The 16,953-nt window shown below is 46.1% G+C and overlaps 1 protein-coding gene across 1 annotated transcript in view; it reads left to right on the forward strand.

The window, feature by feature from the left end:
• LOC311236550 (RILP-like protein 1) overlaps positions 1-15,787 on the forward strand; it is a 30,023-nt gene extending 14,236 nt beyond the window's left edge. The window contains exons 6-8 of the mRNA XM_084324229.1: positions 7,019-7,173; positions 8,820-8,924; positions 14,121-15,787. Of these exons, the coding sequence (XP_084180355.1) occupies positions 7,019-7,173; positions 8,820-8,924; positions 14,121-14,256 (396 nt within the window). The 3' untranslated portion in view covers positions 14,257-15,787. The remainder of the gene's footprint in view (positions 1-7,018; positions 7,174-8,819; positions 8,925-14,120) is intronic.
• Positions 15,788-16,953: the final 1,166 nt, after the last annotated feature.

Genomic DNA, 16,953 nt, shown 5'->3' on the forward strand with positions numbered 1-16,953 from the left:
AGATAGATAGATAGATAGATAGATAGATAGATAGATAGATAGATAGATAGATAGATAGATACTTTATACTAGTAGTCGACTACCCCCCTGAACGCAAAAATTATTATGAACATTTTTTATTATATTTTTTTTTTATTCCATTTGGGCTGTGGGGGTGCTTAATGTCTGAAGGAGTCGACTGAAGGCTTCTTGTCCTTTGTGCGAAAGCATGCAATTGGTCCACTGATGGATACATCTTGATATTTGTCTAGTCTAGTGTGTTCATTAGATGGTGAAATCCTCTTTCAGTGCCTCTGTGCCTGTTTTCTTAGGCAGTTAGCCTCTGGTATGCGCGCCATTAGCGTTAGCCACGCTTCTAGGCCTCTTTGCTTTTGGAAAGAATGATACTTTATTTTATTTTTTATTTTTTATTTTTTTTGCATTCGACTAAGAGGTTGGCAGTCGACTACGGCTCCTTTCGATCGATTAGTCGACTATTCGATTAGTCGACTATTCGACTAATCGGGGTCAGCCCTATAGGCAATACAATTTCTCAACAAGGATCTTGACTAGGAACCCCAAATAGATATAGAAGTAGATGGATACATTTTTACAATTTTGCCAACAGATGAAATATAGCAAAACGATAGCATTCTTGATTTGTGAGTGACCCATAGGGGGCGCTGTGACCCCCCTTTGAGAAGCACTGAAGTAGAGCATCTGCTTTGATCGTCTTGTCTGGCGACGTTTCCTGTTGCTGCTGTTCCCCAATGAGTCAGAGCCTTAAGACTGCAACCTACTTCCTCATTTGAAAAGACGATGACCAATCATATGCTGGCCTGGACCAGGAAGAGAAACAGCCCAGACAGTCTCCTCCTCCTCCTCCTCCTCCTCCTCCTCCCTGCTGACCCCTGACCCGTGATGAAGTGTCGAGTTTCCTCTCAGGAGTGTTAAAGGGGAACTATCTTATAAATGGCCTTTTTCAGTGTTTAGCATTGTTTCATAGCTATGTGAACTTATATTAATATGATCTATGTCTCAAATTCTCATATTGGCGCATTCTTCCAATTCTCCTCTCACAATATTCACCCTCACTGAACTGAGTCATTTGAAAATGTGCTGATTTGTGATGTCAGAGAGACACCGCTGCATGATAATGTGGCTGTGTGGCATCAGGCTCATGATGAGCTGCACACAGTGGTTGGAGCCCAGGCTTAAAACGGCTTAAGATCTTGAGGTAGAAAAATGCTGTTTTTGAGGACTTGATTAGAAATACAAAACAATGAATAAAAAAAAAAAAAATTACAGAGGTGTTCCATAGACTCACAGGAATTGTGTAAAAGTGCCCAAATAGTGAAAGAAATAGTAAAATAGTTCCCCTTTAACATCAAGGCACGCAGTCGTGTGGCATCAGCCAATCAGAGCTCCAGCTGGAGGAACAGCATCTTGACCCCTGAACATCAAACAGATATTTCCCATGGACCATGATGCATCTGGAAAGCTACCTGAGGGGGCGGAACGTTTGCAGGAAACCCCCCTCTTTTTTTTTTTTTTTAAATGTTTTTTTTTTTTTTTTTAAGACAGGGGGTATTAAAAACGCTCAAAAAGTATTAAATTAATCATTCTCAATTTTAATTAAAACGGGAAATGAAATAATATTAAATATATGAAATGTTTTTAATATTCAAGCGGTTGTTGTTTGCGCCGCTAACCGGGAGCTCGGTGGCGAGCGAGTGACGGCTCGTCTGGAACGCAGTCGCTAGCTCAGCGTCGCTATGCGTTTTCTTTTCTTTTCTTTTCTGCCAGCATGGTCGTGAAAAATTGGTATTAGATTGAGCTGTAAGTGGTATTAAAAAGGTCTTAAAAAAAGTCTTAACCCTTTCACTGCCACGACAGAAGGTTAACCCTTTACCAGGGTTTAACCTGCTGTCGTGTGGCAGTGAAAGGGTTAACCTTCTGTATTGTCACAGTGAAAGGGTTAACCGTTTTGGTAGTGCGGCAGTGAAAGGGTTAACCTGCTGATACAGAACCCACCTGGTCCAGCGGTTCTTCAGACTGTCTAACTCGCCTCTTGCTTCCTACAGCCCGGTACAGCCGCTCTGACGACGGGAGCTGAGACCGGCTCAGACTGGTCAGACACACACTATCCCCCTGAGTACGACCCCACGCCCCCGCGCCCCCCGCCCCTCTCCCTCTCCCCTGGGGGACCCGAGGAGGATGAGGAGGAGGAGGAAGAGGCGGTGTTGCTATGGGTAATGCAGTAGCGGGCGGCTAGCTAGCTAGCAGGCCGGCTAGCAGCCTGGCTGGAGTGCTGTGTTTGTCTTGTTGCCTCTCTAACCGCACACAGACCTGCACCGCCCCCTACTGGTAACACTCGGCGCTAAGAGGGCGCCGCTACGCTCCCACACTGACGTGTATGTGTTTGGACTTGAGATTCAGCCAAACCCGTGTCGCTGAACAAACCTACTGACCCGACGTTAACCAGGTTCACACAGCAGCCAGCCCGCTCTCAGGTCTGTCACGCTCAGGTTGGGGCTCCTTTCGAAGATGAGATAAGATATTCCTTAGTTTATTGATCCCCTTGGGGAAATTCGGGCGTCATAGCAGCGTGGGGGAGGAGGGGGGAGGGGAGGTACAGTATTGGGCAGCGTGAATATTAAAGGCAACCAACTTGTGTTCAGCTGGATTGGGCAGGGTAATAGTAGAAAGACATAGGTATAGGCAATATAATTAGATCTGAATATAAAAACAAGAGGACAATTAACAGTGTAAACAATATAATTGGGTCTGTATGCCGTATCGGTTATATTATACGTTACAATAAATATAGGCAATAAAGAATTTGAATATGAATGTATACTATGAGTAAGAGTAAAGGTAAACAGTATACACTAGGTGCAGTATACACTAGGTACAGTATACACAAGGTGCAGTATACACTAGGTGCAGTATACACTAGGTGCAGTATACACTAGGTGCAGTATACACAAGGTGCAGTATACACTAGGTGCAGTATACACTAGGTGCAGTATACACAAGGTGCAGTAAACACAAGGTGCAGTATACACAAGGTACAGTATACACAAGGTGCAGTAAACACAAGGTGCAGTATACACAAGGTGCAGTATACACAAGGTGCAGTATACACAAGGTGCAGTATACACAAGGTGCAGTATACACAAGGTGCAGTATACACAAGGTGCAGTATACACTAGGTGCAGTATACACAAGGTGCAGTATACACAAGGTGCAGTATACACTAGGTGCTGTATACACAAGGTGCAGTATACACTAGGTGCTGTACACATAAGGTGCAGTATACACTAGGTGCAGTATACACAAGGTACAGTATACACTAGGTGCAGTAAACACAAGGTGCAGTACACACAAGGTGCAGTATACACTAGGTGCAGTATACACAAGGTGCAGTATACACAAGGTGCAGTATACACAAGGTGCAGTAAACACAAGGTGCAGTATACACTAGGTGCAGTATACACAAGGTGCAGTAAACACAAGGTGCAGTATACACTAGGTGCAGTATACACAAGGTGCAGTACACACAAGGTGCAGTATACACTAGGTGCAGTATACACAAGGTGCAGTATACACTAGGTGCAGTATACACAAGGTGCAGTAAACACAAGGTGCAGTATACACTAGGTGCAGTATACACAAGGTGCAGTACACACAAGGTGCAGTATACACTAGGTGCAGTATACACAAGGTGCAGTATACACTAGGAGCAGTATACACAAGGTGCAGTATACACAAGGTGCAGTATACACTAGGTGCAGTATACACTAGGTGCAGTATACACTAGGTGCAGTATACACTAGGTGCAGTATACACTAGGAGCAGTATACACTAGGTGCAGTATACACTAGGTGCAGTATACACTAGGTGCAGTATACACAAGGTGCAGTATACACTAGGTGCAGTATACACTAGGTGCAGTATAAACTAGGTGCACTATACACTAGGTGCAGTATACACAAGGTGCAGTATACACTAGGTGCAGTATAAACTAGGTGCAGTATACACTAGGTGCAGTATACACTAGGTGCAGTATACACTAGGTGCAGTATACACTAGGTGCAGTATAAACTAGGTGCAGTATACACTAGGTGCAGTATACACTAGGTGCAGTAAACACTAGGTGCAGTATACACTAGGTGCAGTATACACTAGGTGCAGTATACACTAGGTGCAGTATACACTAGGTGCAGTATACACAAGGTACAGTATACACTAGGTGCAGTATACACTAGGTACAGTATACACTAGGTGCAGTAAACACTAGGTGCAGTATACACTAGGTGCAGTATACACTAGGTGCAGTATACACTAGGTGCAGTATACACTAGGTGCAGTATACACAAGGTGCAGTATACACAAGGTGCAGTATACACAAGGTGCAGTATACACTAGGTGCAGTATACACAAGGTGCAGTATACACAAGGTGCAGTATACACAAGGTGCAGTATACACAAGGTGCAGTATACACTAGGTACAGTATACACAAGGTGCAGTATACACAAGGTGCAGTATACACAAGGTGCAGTACACACAAGGTACAGTATACACAAGGTGCAGTATACACAAGGTGCAGTATACACAAGGTGCAGTAAACACTAGGTGCAGTATACACAAGGTGCAGTATACACAAGGTGCAGTATACACTAGGTGCAGTATACACAAGGTGCAGTACACACAAGGTACAGTATACACAAGGTACAGTATACACAAGGTGCAGTATACACAAGGTGCAGTAAACACTAGGTGCAGTATACACAAGGTGCAGTATACACAAGGTGCAGTATACACTAGGTGCAGTATACACTAGGTGCAGTATACACTAGGTGCAGTATACACTAGGTGCAGTATACACAAGGTGCAGTATACACAAGGTGCAGTATACACTAGGTGCAGTATACACAAGGTGCAGTATACACTAGGTGCAGTAAACACAAGGTGCAGTATACACAAGGTGCAGTATACACTAGGTGCAGTATACACTAGGTGCAGTATACACTAGGTGCAGTATACACTAGGTGCAGTATACACTAGGTGCAGTAAACACAAGGTGCAGTATACACTAGGTACAGTATACACTAGGTGCAGTAAACACAAGGTGCAGTATACACTAGGTACAGTATACACAAGGTGCAGTAAACACAAGGTGCAGTATACACAAGGTGCCCTAACTGGCATGATATACGCTGTAGTCCGTGCAGGTTTGGTGACGTCAGGCTTGGGTTGGAACATGGTGGACAGGAACCCAGCCTGAGCATGGTGGCATAAGAGCGCAATGGCTGCCGTGAGAATATGGTAAATTCTTATTTACTAAAATAACTAAAAGACGGTATGTTTTGGTTCTGTAGTGTTTGTGTGTGTGTGTGTTTGTGTGTGTGTGTGCGCGTGTGTGTGTGTGTGTGTGCGTGTGAGAGAGAGAGAGAGAGAGAGTGAGTGAGTGAGACAGATCACAGAGAAAGGTGTGAGAGAGAGAGAGAGAAAGGTGAGAGAGAGAGAGAAAGGTGAGAGAGAGGGAGAGAGAAAGAGATTGCAGAGAAAGGTGAGAGAGAGGGAGAGAGAGATCACAGAGAAAGGTGAGAGAGAGGGAGAGAGAGAGAGATCACAGAGAAAGGTGAGAGAGAGATAAATCCCTATTTACTAAAATAACTCAAAGACAGTAAGTTTCGATTCTGTAGTGTTTGTGTGTGTGAGAGAGAGAGAGGGAGAGAGAGTGAGAAAGAGAGGAAGACAGAGAGAGGGAGAGAGGGAGAGAGAGACGGAGGGAGAGAGAGGGAGAGAGTGAGAAAGAGAGAGGAAGACAGAGAGGGAGAGAGAGAGGGAGAGAGACAGAGGGAGAGAGAGGGAGAGAGGGAGAAAGAGAGAGGAAGACTGAGAGAGGGAGAGAGAGACGGAGAGAGAGAGGGGGAGAGAGAGAGTGAGAAAGAGAGAGGAAGACTGAGAGGGGGAGAGAGAGGGGGAGGGAGAGAGAGGGGGAGTGAGAAAGAGAGAGAGAGGGAGAGAGAGTAGAGCAAGCGGGTGCTTCTTCCCAGAGTGTCTCTTGCCTGCGGCTCTGTTGGTCTGAGGCGTGTTAACATGGTGGTGAAAGGGTTAACATGGTAGTGAAAGGGTTAACATGGTATATGCGCGGCATGGGTTTTTGCCAAAGCACTAACAGCCTGTGTCGTCACCGACGACTACCAACCTGCCAACTGGGCGAGAGACTCTCCGCCACATTGGTGTCGCCCCCCTCTAAATATAGACGACCACTGTGATGGTTGGTTCCCCATGTAACCTTTAACCTGCCCCGGCCACGCCCACTAATACAGATAGAACCGTGTGTGCGATGCCTGGATGCCCGCCCTGGATGACTAGTGGCAGCAGATCACGGTCACGTCAACGATACCGTCTGTTGTGTTGGGTTTTTCCGGCTCGGTGCACCAGTGACGTCTCGTGTCTTGCATGTTTATGTCCTTGTCACTCAAGGCCTTTGTTGTTAATGCGTACCGCCCCCTGCGGAAGCTAACCGCAGTAACTACGCAAAACAGTGAAAACCGAGAAAGATGTCTTTAAAGTTCTTTGACCATCCACTGATTTTGTAGTTACTGCAATTCTTTATACCGTTTTTTTCTCTAAAACAGAGCAAGATTACACAAGATACAACACAGACGTTGAGAAGTTCAGGTATATGACTCAGCTTTACTGCGGTTAGCCTCCGCGGGGGACAGGATGGTGGATGCCGGTCGCACCAAACTCTGTCCAAATGTACGAGGATGGGTAGAACTTTGCTTGCAAGGCGGATGGAAGTTGGGGTGGGCGTGTTTCAGAGGTATTGGAACAAGTCCCCGTTGTCTGACCTGGAGTTCACCTTGTTTGCCACCAGGAGGCGATGTACGATGAGGATGACATGCCTGCTGTGTTCCAATATTTTACAAAGGTATCCTTCCTTCCTTCCTTCCTTCCCTCCTTCCTCCTGTTTCCTCCGGTCCTTGCTTCCCTGGGTGTGATGTGCTTGTCTCCCACTAGGAGGCGCTGTGCGAGGAGGAGACGGGCGGTCTGGACAGGAAGGACCCCGACAGACCCAGGTTCACTCTGCAGGAGCTGCGGGACGTGCTGCACGAGAGGAACGAGCTCAAGTCCAAAGTGTTCGTGCTGCAGGAGGAGCTCGCCTACTACAAGAGGTACCGTGGGACGGGTTCAGTCCTGGAGGTGGCGCTGTAGTGGGTTTAGTCCTGGAGGTGGCGCTGTAGTGGGTTCAGTCCTGGAGGTGCCGCTGTAGTGGGTTTAGTCCTGGAGGTACCGCTGTAGTGGGTTCAGTCCTGGAGGTGCCGCTGTAGTGGGTTTAGTCCTGGAGGTGCCGCTGTAGTGGGTTTAGTCCTGGAGGTGCCGCTGTAGTGGGTTTAGTCCTGGAGGTGCCGCTGTAGTGGGTTTAGTCCTGGAGGTACCGCTGTAGTGGGTTTTTAAAACACTTATTTAACCTTTATTTACACAGGCAAGCAAGTAAGAACAAATTATAATTTTATTTATTGTCAAAGTATGCATAATGTTGTGTTAATTACACGACAAGAGATATGTAATGTTAATTACCTGAAATTATTCCGTTTTTTGGGGGGGGGGGGGGGGGGGGGGGGACCCTGCATATATCGGTATCGGAAATTAAGAGTTGGACAATATCGGTATATCGGTATCGGTAAAAAAGCCAATATCGAGCATCCCTAAATTAATTTCCTAACTCAGCAATCAAAGTTGTGGATGTTGATCAAGTTGAATGTCCAAGCTGCAGCTGATGTCGTTATAAAATAAATATATATATAAAAAATGTAAATAATAATAATAATAAAAAGTGCGGTACCACCGCATCCCGCACCATGATGAGCCACACACAAAACCGTGCGGTGAGAAAATGTCGTACCGCGACAGACAGCCCCCCAGGTACCGTGTTCACCTCAGGGTTTAGTCCGAGAGGATGAATGTCTCTGGTAACATGACGATTCTGTCATCAGGATATTGGTGTTGATGGTGGTGGTATTGATAATAATGATGATAATGATAATGATAATGATGATGATCCCTCTCTGCGCCGCCCCCTATCTCCCTGTCTCCGGCTGTCCCTGAGCAACGACCGGAGTGTTGAATGTCCCGTGACTAAGACGGGGAGGACGTGACCCTCTTTGCGCCGCCCCTGTGCCTCAAATAGATCCGCTATCAGCTCTATCTTTAATCTTTCAAAATGTTCAGTTGCTATCGCTATTAGCTCTATCTTTAATTTTTCAAAATGTTCAGTTGCTATCGCTATTAGCTCTATCTTTAATTTTTCAAAATGTACAGTTGCTATTGCATGCACTTATCTGTGTTCCACTACACACATGAGTGCATGCTTACCAACTGTCCGTCTGCAACACTACTATCACCAACATCTAAGAAGGGAGATCCCCCCTTGAATGGCCCTTCTAAGGTTTCTCTCCTCCAGATTGCCTGTGGAGCTTTTTTCCCTATTGTTAGGTTTTAGTGAGTTTTTCCTTACCTTCGCGTGGGTATGTCTGGGAGTGCTTGCATTCTTTCATTTATTTGCATTCATCTAAAAATGTTTGGACCTTATGGTGTTCTTGTTCTGTTCTTGACTTATTGTTATGTTTTCTTCTTGACTTGTTTAAAGAAGACCTGTACGGCCCATGGGGACATTAACGTGTGTTGTCGGGCCTTACAGATACATTTGATTTGATTTGATTTGATTTGATGATGATGATGATGATGATGATGATGATGATGATGATGATGATGATGATGATGGTGATGATGATGATGATGATGATGATGATCTTTATAGTGAAGAGGCAGATGACGACACGGACCCCCTGACTCCCACTCCCTCCCCGGAGCTGAGGGCTCGCTACCGCTCGACGACCCAACCAGAGTCTGGAATCAAACGCCTGTACGTTACACACACACACAAATATACACAATAACACACACACACACATCCACAAATATACACAATAACACACACACACATCCACAAATATACACAATAACACACACACATCCACAAATATACACAAGAACACACACAAATATACACAATAACACACACATCCACAAATATACACAATAACACACACACATCCACAAATATACACAATAACACACACACATCCACAAATATACACAAGAACACACACAAATATACACAATAACACACACATCCACAAATATACAAAATAACACACACACACACATCCACAAATATACACAAGAACACACACACATCCACAAATATACACAATAACACACACAAATATACACAAGAACACACACACACACATCCATAAATATACACAAGAACACACACACATCCATAAATATACACAATAACACACAGACACATCCACAAATATACACAATAACACACACACACAAGAACACACACACATCCAACAATATACACAATAACACACACATACACAAGAACACACACACAAGAACACACACACATCCAACAATATACACAAGAACACACACACATCCATAAATATACACAAGAACACACACACACACACATCCATAAATATACACAGGAACACACACATCTATACCGGTGCTCCTGAAACAGGTTCAGAATGAAAAGCTGTCTCAGGACAACCCTGTCTGCATTCCTTCCGACACTAAAAGCAACTAAAGCATGACCTCGGTTCTACTGTACATGACCTTTCAGAGGAGTTTGGGTTGAACAGAGGTCAAAGGTTGATGCGGTCCCTGTCTTCCCTCTTTCCTCCCTCCTTCTCTCTCTCTTTTTCCATGTCTGTCCCTGTGTGTGTGTGTGTTTATGCCTGTCTGTGACAGGATCTTCACAGCTATTATGCCGATGGTTGCGGCTGGTTTGATTCCAGACGACCCCACATTACAGCCAATCAGACGTCTCATATCTCTTGTATGACCCTATTCATTGGTTGGCCTCTGTGTCTTTTACTTCCTCAGCTAACACCTCCCACCCCTTGCATGTGTTGGGGAGGCGGGGCTTGCATGGACCCTTTGTAGACAAGTGTATTCTGATTGGCTGATTGTGGGGCTCTCTGAATCATTGGCCAATGGGGAGATAGTGGCTCGTAGGAATCAGCCAGTCAGAATATTAGAGATACATGCTTAGTCCCTCCTTCTCATGTCACGTCTTACTCCCCAACTGACCGCAGTAACCACTTATTCACCTTCATCATCCTGAACTTACAAACGTTGTTCTGTGGGTTGATGTGAATTTAAAGGTCACATCAGTAAGGGCTCTTTCACACCGGCAGGGGTTCGGTTCGAGCTCCGGCTCCGTTCTGGAGCCTCTGAACATTGGTGGTTTCTGGCGAACCAGCCCACGTTTACAACTATTTAAGGAGAACCAACGTTCCACCGTCCTCCGTCACCAACGGGGGGGGGGGGGGGTGGCGTTACTCAGTCAGGCGGAGGTAAACACAACCATATGAACACGACAGTGGCGAAATGTGCCGTGTGCAAAACAGCTTCAAAGGTTCGTCATTGCACCACGCTGATCCACTCAACAGGTAGCGATCGCCAAATTCGATTCGATTCAAATGTATTGTCATTATACAGCACAAGTACAATACACCATCCAACCAGAGTGGATAAAGAAATGCTCCAGAAATAAATAAATGAATGAAATAAATAAAAATAAAAGATTTGTGTAACCGAGAGATTTGAACCTGGGACCATAGGATCCACAGCCAGCCGCACTAACCAGTTGAGCTAAACGGTCCGACGTTGACTGTGACCGACTAATCCATAGTTTACACTTGTCAAGAGCCAATTGTCGTCCAGTATTGGCATTTAATAAATGAGATGTAATGCTAATATGTCATGTTCTACAGTAGGACTTACTACTATGATACCCAATAAAACAAGTCATTCGAATAATAGAAGCCTATACGTTGCTGGAACGATTCATTTCGAACGTATACAGTACGTGTGTTTGTGTGTGTGCTTGTGCGCCGAGGCTCACTAAGCCTTTCTCCACGCATATTTATTTCTGAAGCATTTATTTATTTATGGATGGTGCATTGTACTTGTGCTGTATAATAACAATACATTGGAATCTAATCTCATTTTGTGATCAGTCGCAAATCGCTTCCTGTTGTATAGATCGATTGAGTGCAATGCCGAACCTCTGCTTTCCGCCGTTTTCGCCTCCTGACAGATTAGAATATGACACATTTTTCACGTTCCGAACCAATTCATCCCGGTGTGTAAACGCGCCGGCCGGTTCAAGATTAGGTTCGGGAACCGGCTCCGGCCGGTGTGAAAGGGGCCTATAAGATGTTTGCTTAAAAAGAAAGGTATTGGAGAGACACACGGATCATCTTTAGAAAGATATTCTTCACTCTGAAGACAACGCTGTTGTGTTGAAAGTAAAACGTTGGTGATTTCTTTGCACCTTTATTAAATATGTCTCTAAAGATGATCTTTGTCTCCAGTACCTTCCTGTGTTTGATGACTACGTGGTTCTTATCCGAGCAGCCGCGGTCTGAACAGGTTTAGTGCGTCAACTCTCTCAAATATGTTTGCTTGTTTGGAATGAGAACCATGTAGACTCAAAACGAGTTACATTTTGTTGCAATAATTGTTTTCCGACAGCATTTTTGACATTTTCAAAACCACCTGCTATCAGAAGGTCTCGTTGAGTCACGGTGTCCTACTCATCGAGCCTGAGCCGCCAGCAGCCAGTCTGTTGTTATTCCGTTGTTTCTTTTATTTGTTGACAAAACCTGGACAGTGCTTTGGCACATTTTTTTTTGTTCAACAACAAAGTAGTTTTTTTTTTGTGATTTTCTCCCGTCCCAATTTAGTCGTCATGCCAATTCCCCCCTCCCCTTCCTGGTCGTTGCTCGCATGTGCCCCCCACTGGTCGGTCTAGGGAGGGTTGATAGATACTATCACATGTCCCCTCCGATACACGCGGAGTCAGCCAGCCACTTCTTTTCACCTGCCAGCGCGGACTCTCATTGGCGAGGTGTAACGTGTGGGAGGCTCACACTACCCTCACCATCTGCCTTGTTCGCTGTGCAGGCGCCCTGACCGACCTGTAGGAGTCGCTGTTTACAACGACCAGATTACCACCCCACCGGCTTCCCTCCCGCTGACTCTGCCAATTGAGCCAGTATGACGGCCGGCCCAAGCCGGAGGCAACGCTGACAGCCGGATTCGATACCAGTGTCTCTCGCGTTGGTGACGAGCGCTTAGTCCACTGCGCCACCCAGCCGCACAACAAAGTAGTATTGAAGTACATGAATCTAGTAATAATAATAATAATCCATTTCTCTCAGTGAATCTCTTAGCCTGTGCAGCAAGGCAGTGTTATGTTTATGCAAGTATTAACAATGATCACATTTGGCAAAAAAAGACTTGTTTCCTTGCTGCCCTCTAGTGGTCAGAAAACAATTATTGCAGCTTTAAACCTGTACTATAATGATGATGATTAACAAGTTGCAGTTACCTCTCACGGCCACAGGGGGCCAATCTTCTATAACACAGGTTTAACGGTCGAGTCTAAAATGTTAGTCAGGAGGAGGACCGCTAAATGACACGCCTATTCTACGCAACTTGAACTTGGTTCGAGTCTACGCGGTTTTCATTCCAAAATATCTCACCGATACGCCCTTTAATGATTATCTTTTAATTGTGTTAACAGAAGTGAAATGACACACTATGGTCAATGACCTCTATACTCTGTCTCTTCCATGTTAACTGGTCGCCGAATGTATCCACGTCGAACGTATATCCACTGATAACAGCGAGCGCCATGGCAGCTGATTCCAGAGCAGCTGTTCCACGCGTTGCGTCAGACACGTCACGTAGCTCAAGTTTCAAGTTTCAAGTTTCTTTAATAGTTGTCATACAGAAGTACAGAATACTTTCATACAAAATGCTTCTTACTGTTACGCTCCAGAGACTGTGCTAGACAAGATAGTATCAAATAACATAGTATAGCATGTAGTTTAGAAGAAGAAAATGAGGTCACAGTGTTCGGTATAGACATATGTACAATGTTCTGAGTTACCATATAATATACAATACTATGCAGTGTACTAATGTACAGTACTATATAGTGCAAAGCAGAAATGGGATGAGGTACAATTTAGGTACAATTTACAGTAAGGTGTACGAGTTGTAGTGCAATCCTTCATCAATAAATATAAAGTGTGGGGAGTGGGTGCTACAGTGTGTTTGTTTAAAGTGGGTGTGTGCTATAAAGTGTGTGGAGTGGGTGCTACAGTGTGTTTGTTTAAAGTGAGTGTGTGCGTGTGGATGTGTGTGCTATGTGCGTTTGGTGGTTGTTGTTGTGTAGTGTTCATTGTTCGTTTAGCAGCCTGATGGCCTGGGGATAGAAGCTTCTTCTGAGTCTTTCTGTGCTCGCCTTGAGACTCCGGTATCGCTTGCCTGACCGCAGCAGCTCTTCACAAGCGCTGTTTTTTTCGCGACGTCATGAATTGGGATTGTGATCCAACCACGCGGCAGATATCTGGACGTCACGCGTCAAAATATACAGCATTAATTCATCCGTAAATCACATTATTTGAATATTAACAGGTGTCACCATTAACATTAGTCCTCACATGACGTTAGGGTAGTGGAACTGATAACAAGTCTCTCTCTCTCTCTCTCTCTGTGTCTCTCTCTCTCCCTCTCTCTCTGTCTCTCTCTCCCTCTCTCTCTGTCTGTCTCTCTCTCTCTCTCTCTGTCTCTCTCTCTCCCTCTGTGTGTGTGTCTCTCTCTCTCCCTCTCTCCCTCCCTCTCTCTCCCTCCATCTCTCCCTCTCTGTGTCTCTCCCTCTCTCTCCCTCCCTCCCTCCCTCTCTCTCTCCCTCTCTCTCTCCCTCTCTCTGTGTGTGTCTCTCTCTCTCTCCCTCTCTGTGTCTCTCCCTCTCTCTCCCTCCCTCCCTCTCTCTCTCCCTCTCTGTGTCTCTCTACCTCCCTCCCTCCCTCTCTCTCTCTCTATGTGTGTCTCTCTCTCTCTCTCCCTCTCTGTGTCTCTCCCTCTCTCTCTCTCTCCCTCCCTCCCTCCCTCCCTCCCTCTCTCTCTCCCTCCCTCCCTCCCTCCTTCTCTCTCTCCCTCTCTCTCTCTCTCCACCCAGGTTTAGTTTCTTCTCGCGGGACAAGAGGAGGAACTCCCAGCGTGGCGCTCAGCTGGAGGACAGCTTTGGCTCGTGGGCAGAGAAGGAGGAGGAGGTGTACACGGAGGAGGCGCAGGAAGCTCTGCAGCACATGTAGTCATGACAACCCCCCCACCCCCCCCCATGCCCACCCCCTCGCCCCCCCCCCCACCCCCTCGCCACACACCAGTCCCCTTAGTGGTCGTTTAGAAGAACCCAAGTATCGTCTGCTTGAAGTGAGAAGGACTGACAGGAGGAGGAGACTGTGGCAGCTTGAGTGACAGGAGGAGGAGACTGTGGCAGCTTGAGTGACAGGAGGAGGAGACTGTCGCAGCTTGAGTGACAGGAGGAGGAGACTGTGGCAGCTTGAGTGACAGGAGGAGGAGGAGACTGTGGCAGCTTGAGTGACAGGAGGAGGAGACTGTGGCAGCTTGAGTGACAGGAGGAGGAAGGCTGTGGCAGCTTGAGTGACAGGAGGAGGAGGAGGAGACTGTGGCAGCTTGAGTGACAGGAGGAGGAGGGCTGTGGCAGCTTGAGTGACAGGAGGAGGAGACTGTGGCAGCTTGAGTGACAGGAGGAGGAGGAGGAGGAGACTGTGGCAGCTTGAGTGACAGGAGGAGGAGGGCTGTGCCAGCGCGGACTCTCATTTGGCGAAGAGTAAAGTGTGGGAGGCTCACACTGCCCCCGCCATTTTCCTGTCTTTGCTGTGCAGGCGCCCTGACCGACCTGTAGGAGTCGCCGTTTACAACGACCAGACTACCACCCATCGACTCCCCACCCGGCTAACTCGCTAAGTTGTTGCCGATTGAGTCAGTATGACGGCCGGCCCAAGCCGGAGGCAACGCTGACAGCCGGATTCGAGACCGGTGTCTCTTGCGTTGGTGACGAGCACAATGTCCGCTGCGCCACCCAGCCGCCACAAGGCTGGGATTTTTAAGTATGAAGTCATTACCTACATGGGGGGGGGTATATAAGGGACCTTTTAACTCCCGATTCCCACAAAGGAAATAATCTATTTTCACTTTAGACTTTTTTTTGGGAGGGGGTCAGGGTTAGAGAACTCACCCTCCTTAACACTTTGAGTGCCAGCGACGAGAATTCTCGTTAGTTCATGCCAACCGTTGAGTGCCAGCCGACGAGAAATCTCGTTTTTAATCGTTATTTTTTTTTATTATCGATTTCCATTCATTTTTCATCAATCTAGCCTCCCGTTACCAGTGGGGATCTGTCTGAGCTCGAACAGGGAAAATACCGCCCCCTATCGTCTCTCCGGATGGTACTGCACCCCATTGGATTGGACTGAATGAAACGCATGGGGAAAAAAGTGTTTTGTGTATTACAGTAAAGCGCGATTCCTGCAGAATCTTATTTTTTTTCTGAAAGTTTCAAAAGAAAACGAGCGTTTTTCAAAATGGTATAAAACGGAAATGAACCGATTAAAAAAACAATCCGTTTCGACAATGTTGACTGCAAACAAGTCATTGATAAGCGATGGTTGAGCCTGACATTATGACGAGTGAAGCCTGACATTATGACGAGTGAAGCCTGACATTATGACGAGTGAAGCCTGACATTATGACTAGTGGAGCCTGACATTATGACTAGTGGAGCCTGACATTATGACTAGTGGAGCCTGACATTATGACGAATGGAGCCTGACATTATGACGAGTGAAGCCTGACATTATGACTAGTGGAGCCTGACATTATGACTAGTGGAGCCTGACATTATGACTAGTGGAGCCTGACATTATGACTAGTGGAGCCTGACATTATGACTAGTGGAGCCTGACATTATGACTAGTGGAGCCTGACATTATGACTAGTGGAGCCTGACATTATGACTAGTGGAGCCTGACATTATGACTAGTGGAGCCTGACATTATGACTAGTGGAGCCTGACATTATGACTAGTGGAGCCTGACATTATGACTAGTGGAGCCTGACATTATGACGAGTGGAGCCTGACATTATGACGAGTGGAGCCTGACATTATGACGAGTGGAGCCTGACATTATGACGAGTGAAGCCTGACATTATGACGAGTGAAGCCTGACATGACTAGTGGAGCCTGACATTATGACTAGTGGAGCCTGACATTATGACTAGTGGAGCCTGACATTATGACTAGTGGAGCCTGACATTATGACTAGTGGAGCCTGACATTATGACTAGTGGAGCCTGACATTATGACTAGTGGAGCCTGACATTATGACTGGTGGAGCCTGACATTATGACTAGTGGAGCCTGACATTATGACTAGTGGAGCCTGACATTATGACTAGTGGAGCCTGACATTATGACTAGTGGAGCCTGACATTATGACTAGTGGAGCCTGACATTATGACTAGTGGAGCCTGACATTATGACTGGTGGAGCCTGACATTATGACTAGTGGAGCCTGACATTATGACTAGTGGAGCCTGACATTATGACTAGTGGAGCCTGACATTATGACTAGTGGAGCCTGACATTATGACTAGTGGAGCCTGACATTATGACTAGTGGAGCCTGACATTATGACTAGTGGAGCCTGACATTATGACTACTGAAGCACAGAGGTTGTGATGCCCGACAGACAGTATATAGTGAAGAGGGTTCTGAGGAAAAGGGAAGTGTACTTTATGATAATTTAAGTTCAACATGGCTGCTGCTTCTGTTTTCCCTTCTCGTTCACACGGACAGGACTCACCCGGGGCCGCTGAGGGCCGACTAGCGCCGTGTGCAGCTGGCGAGGCCCATAGATGAATGTAAAAGTGACAAGGACCTGTGTTTAATGGCCTTTATTTACACAAGGCGTTCTGAAGAGTGGTGTA

This window comes from Notolepis coatsorum (genome assembly GCF_963971535.1).
Source record: "Notolepis coatsorum genome assembly, chromosome: 11".
Classification (NCBI taxonomy): Eukaryota; Metazoa; Chordata; class Actinopteri; order Aulopiformes; family Paralepididae; genus Notolepis; species Notolepis coatsorum.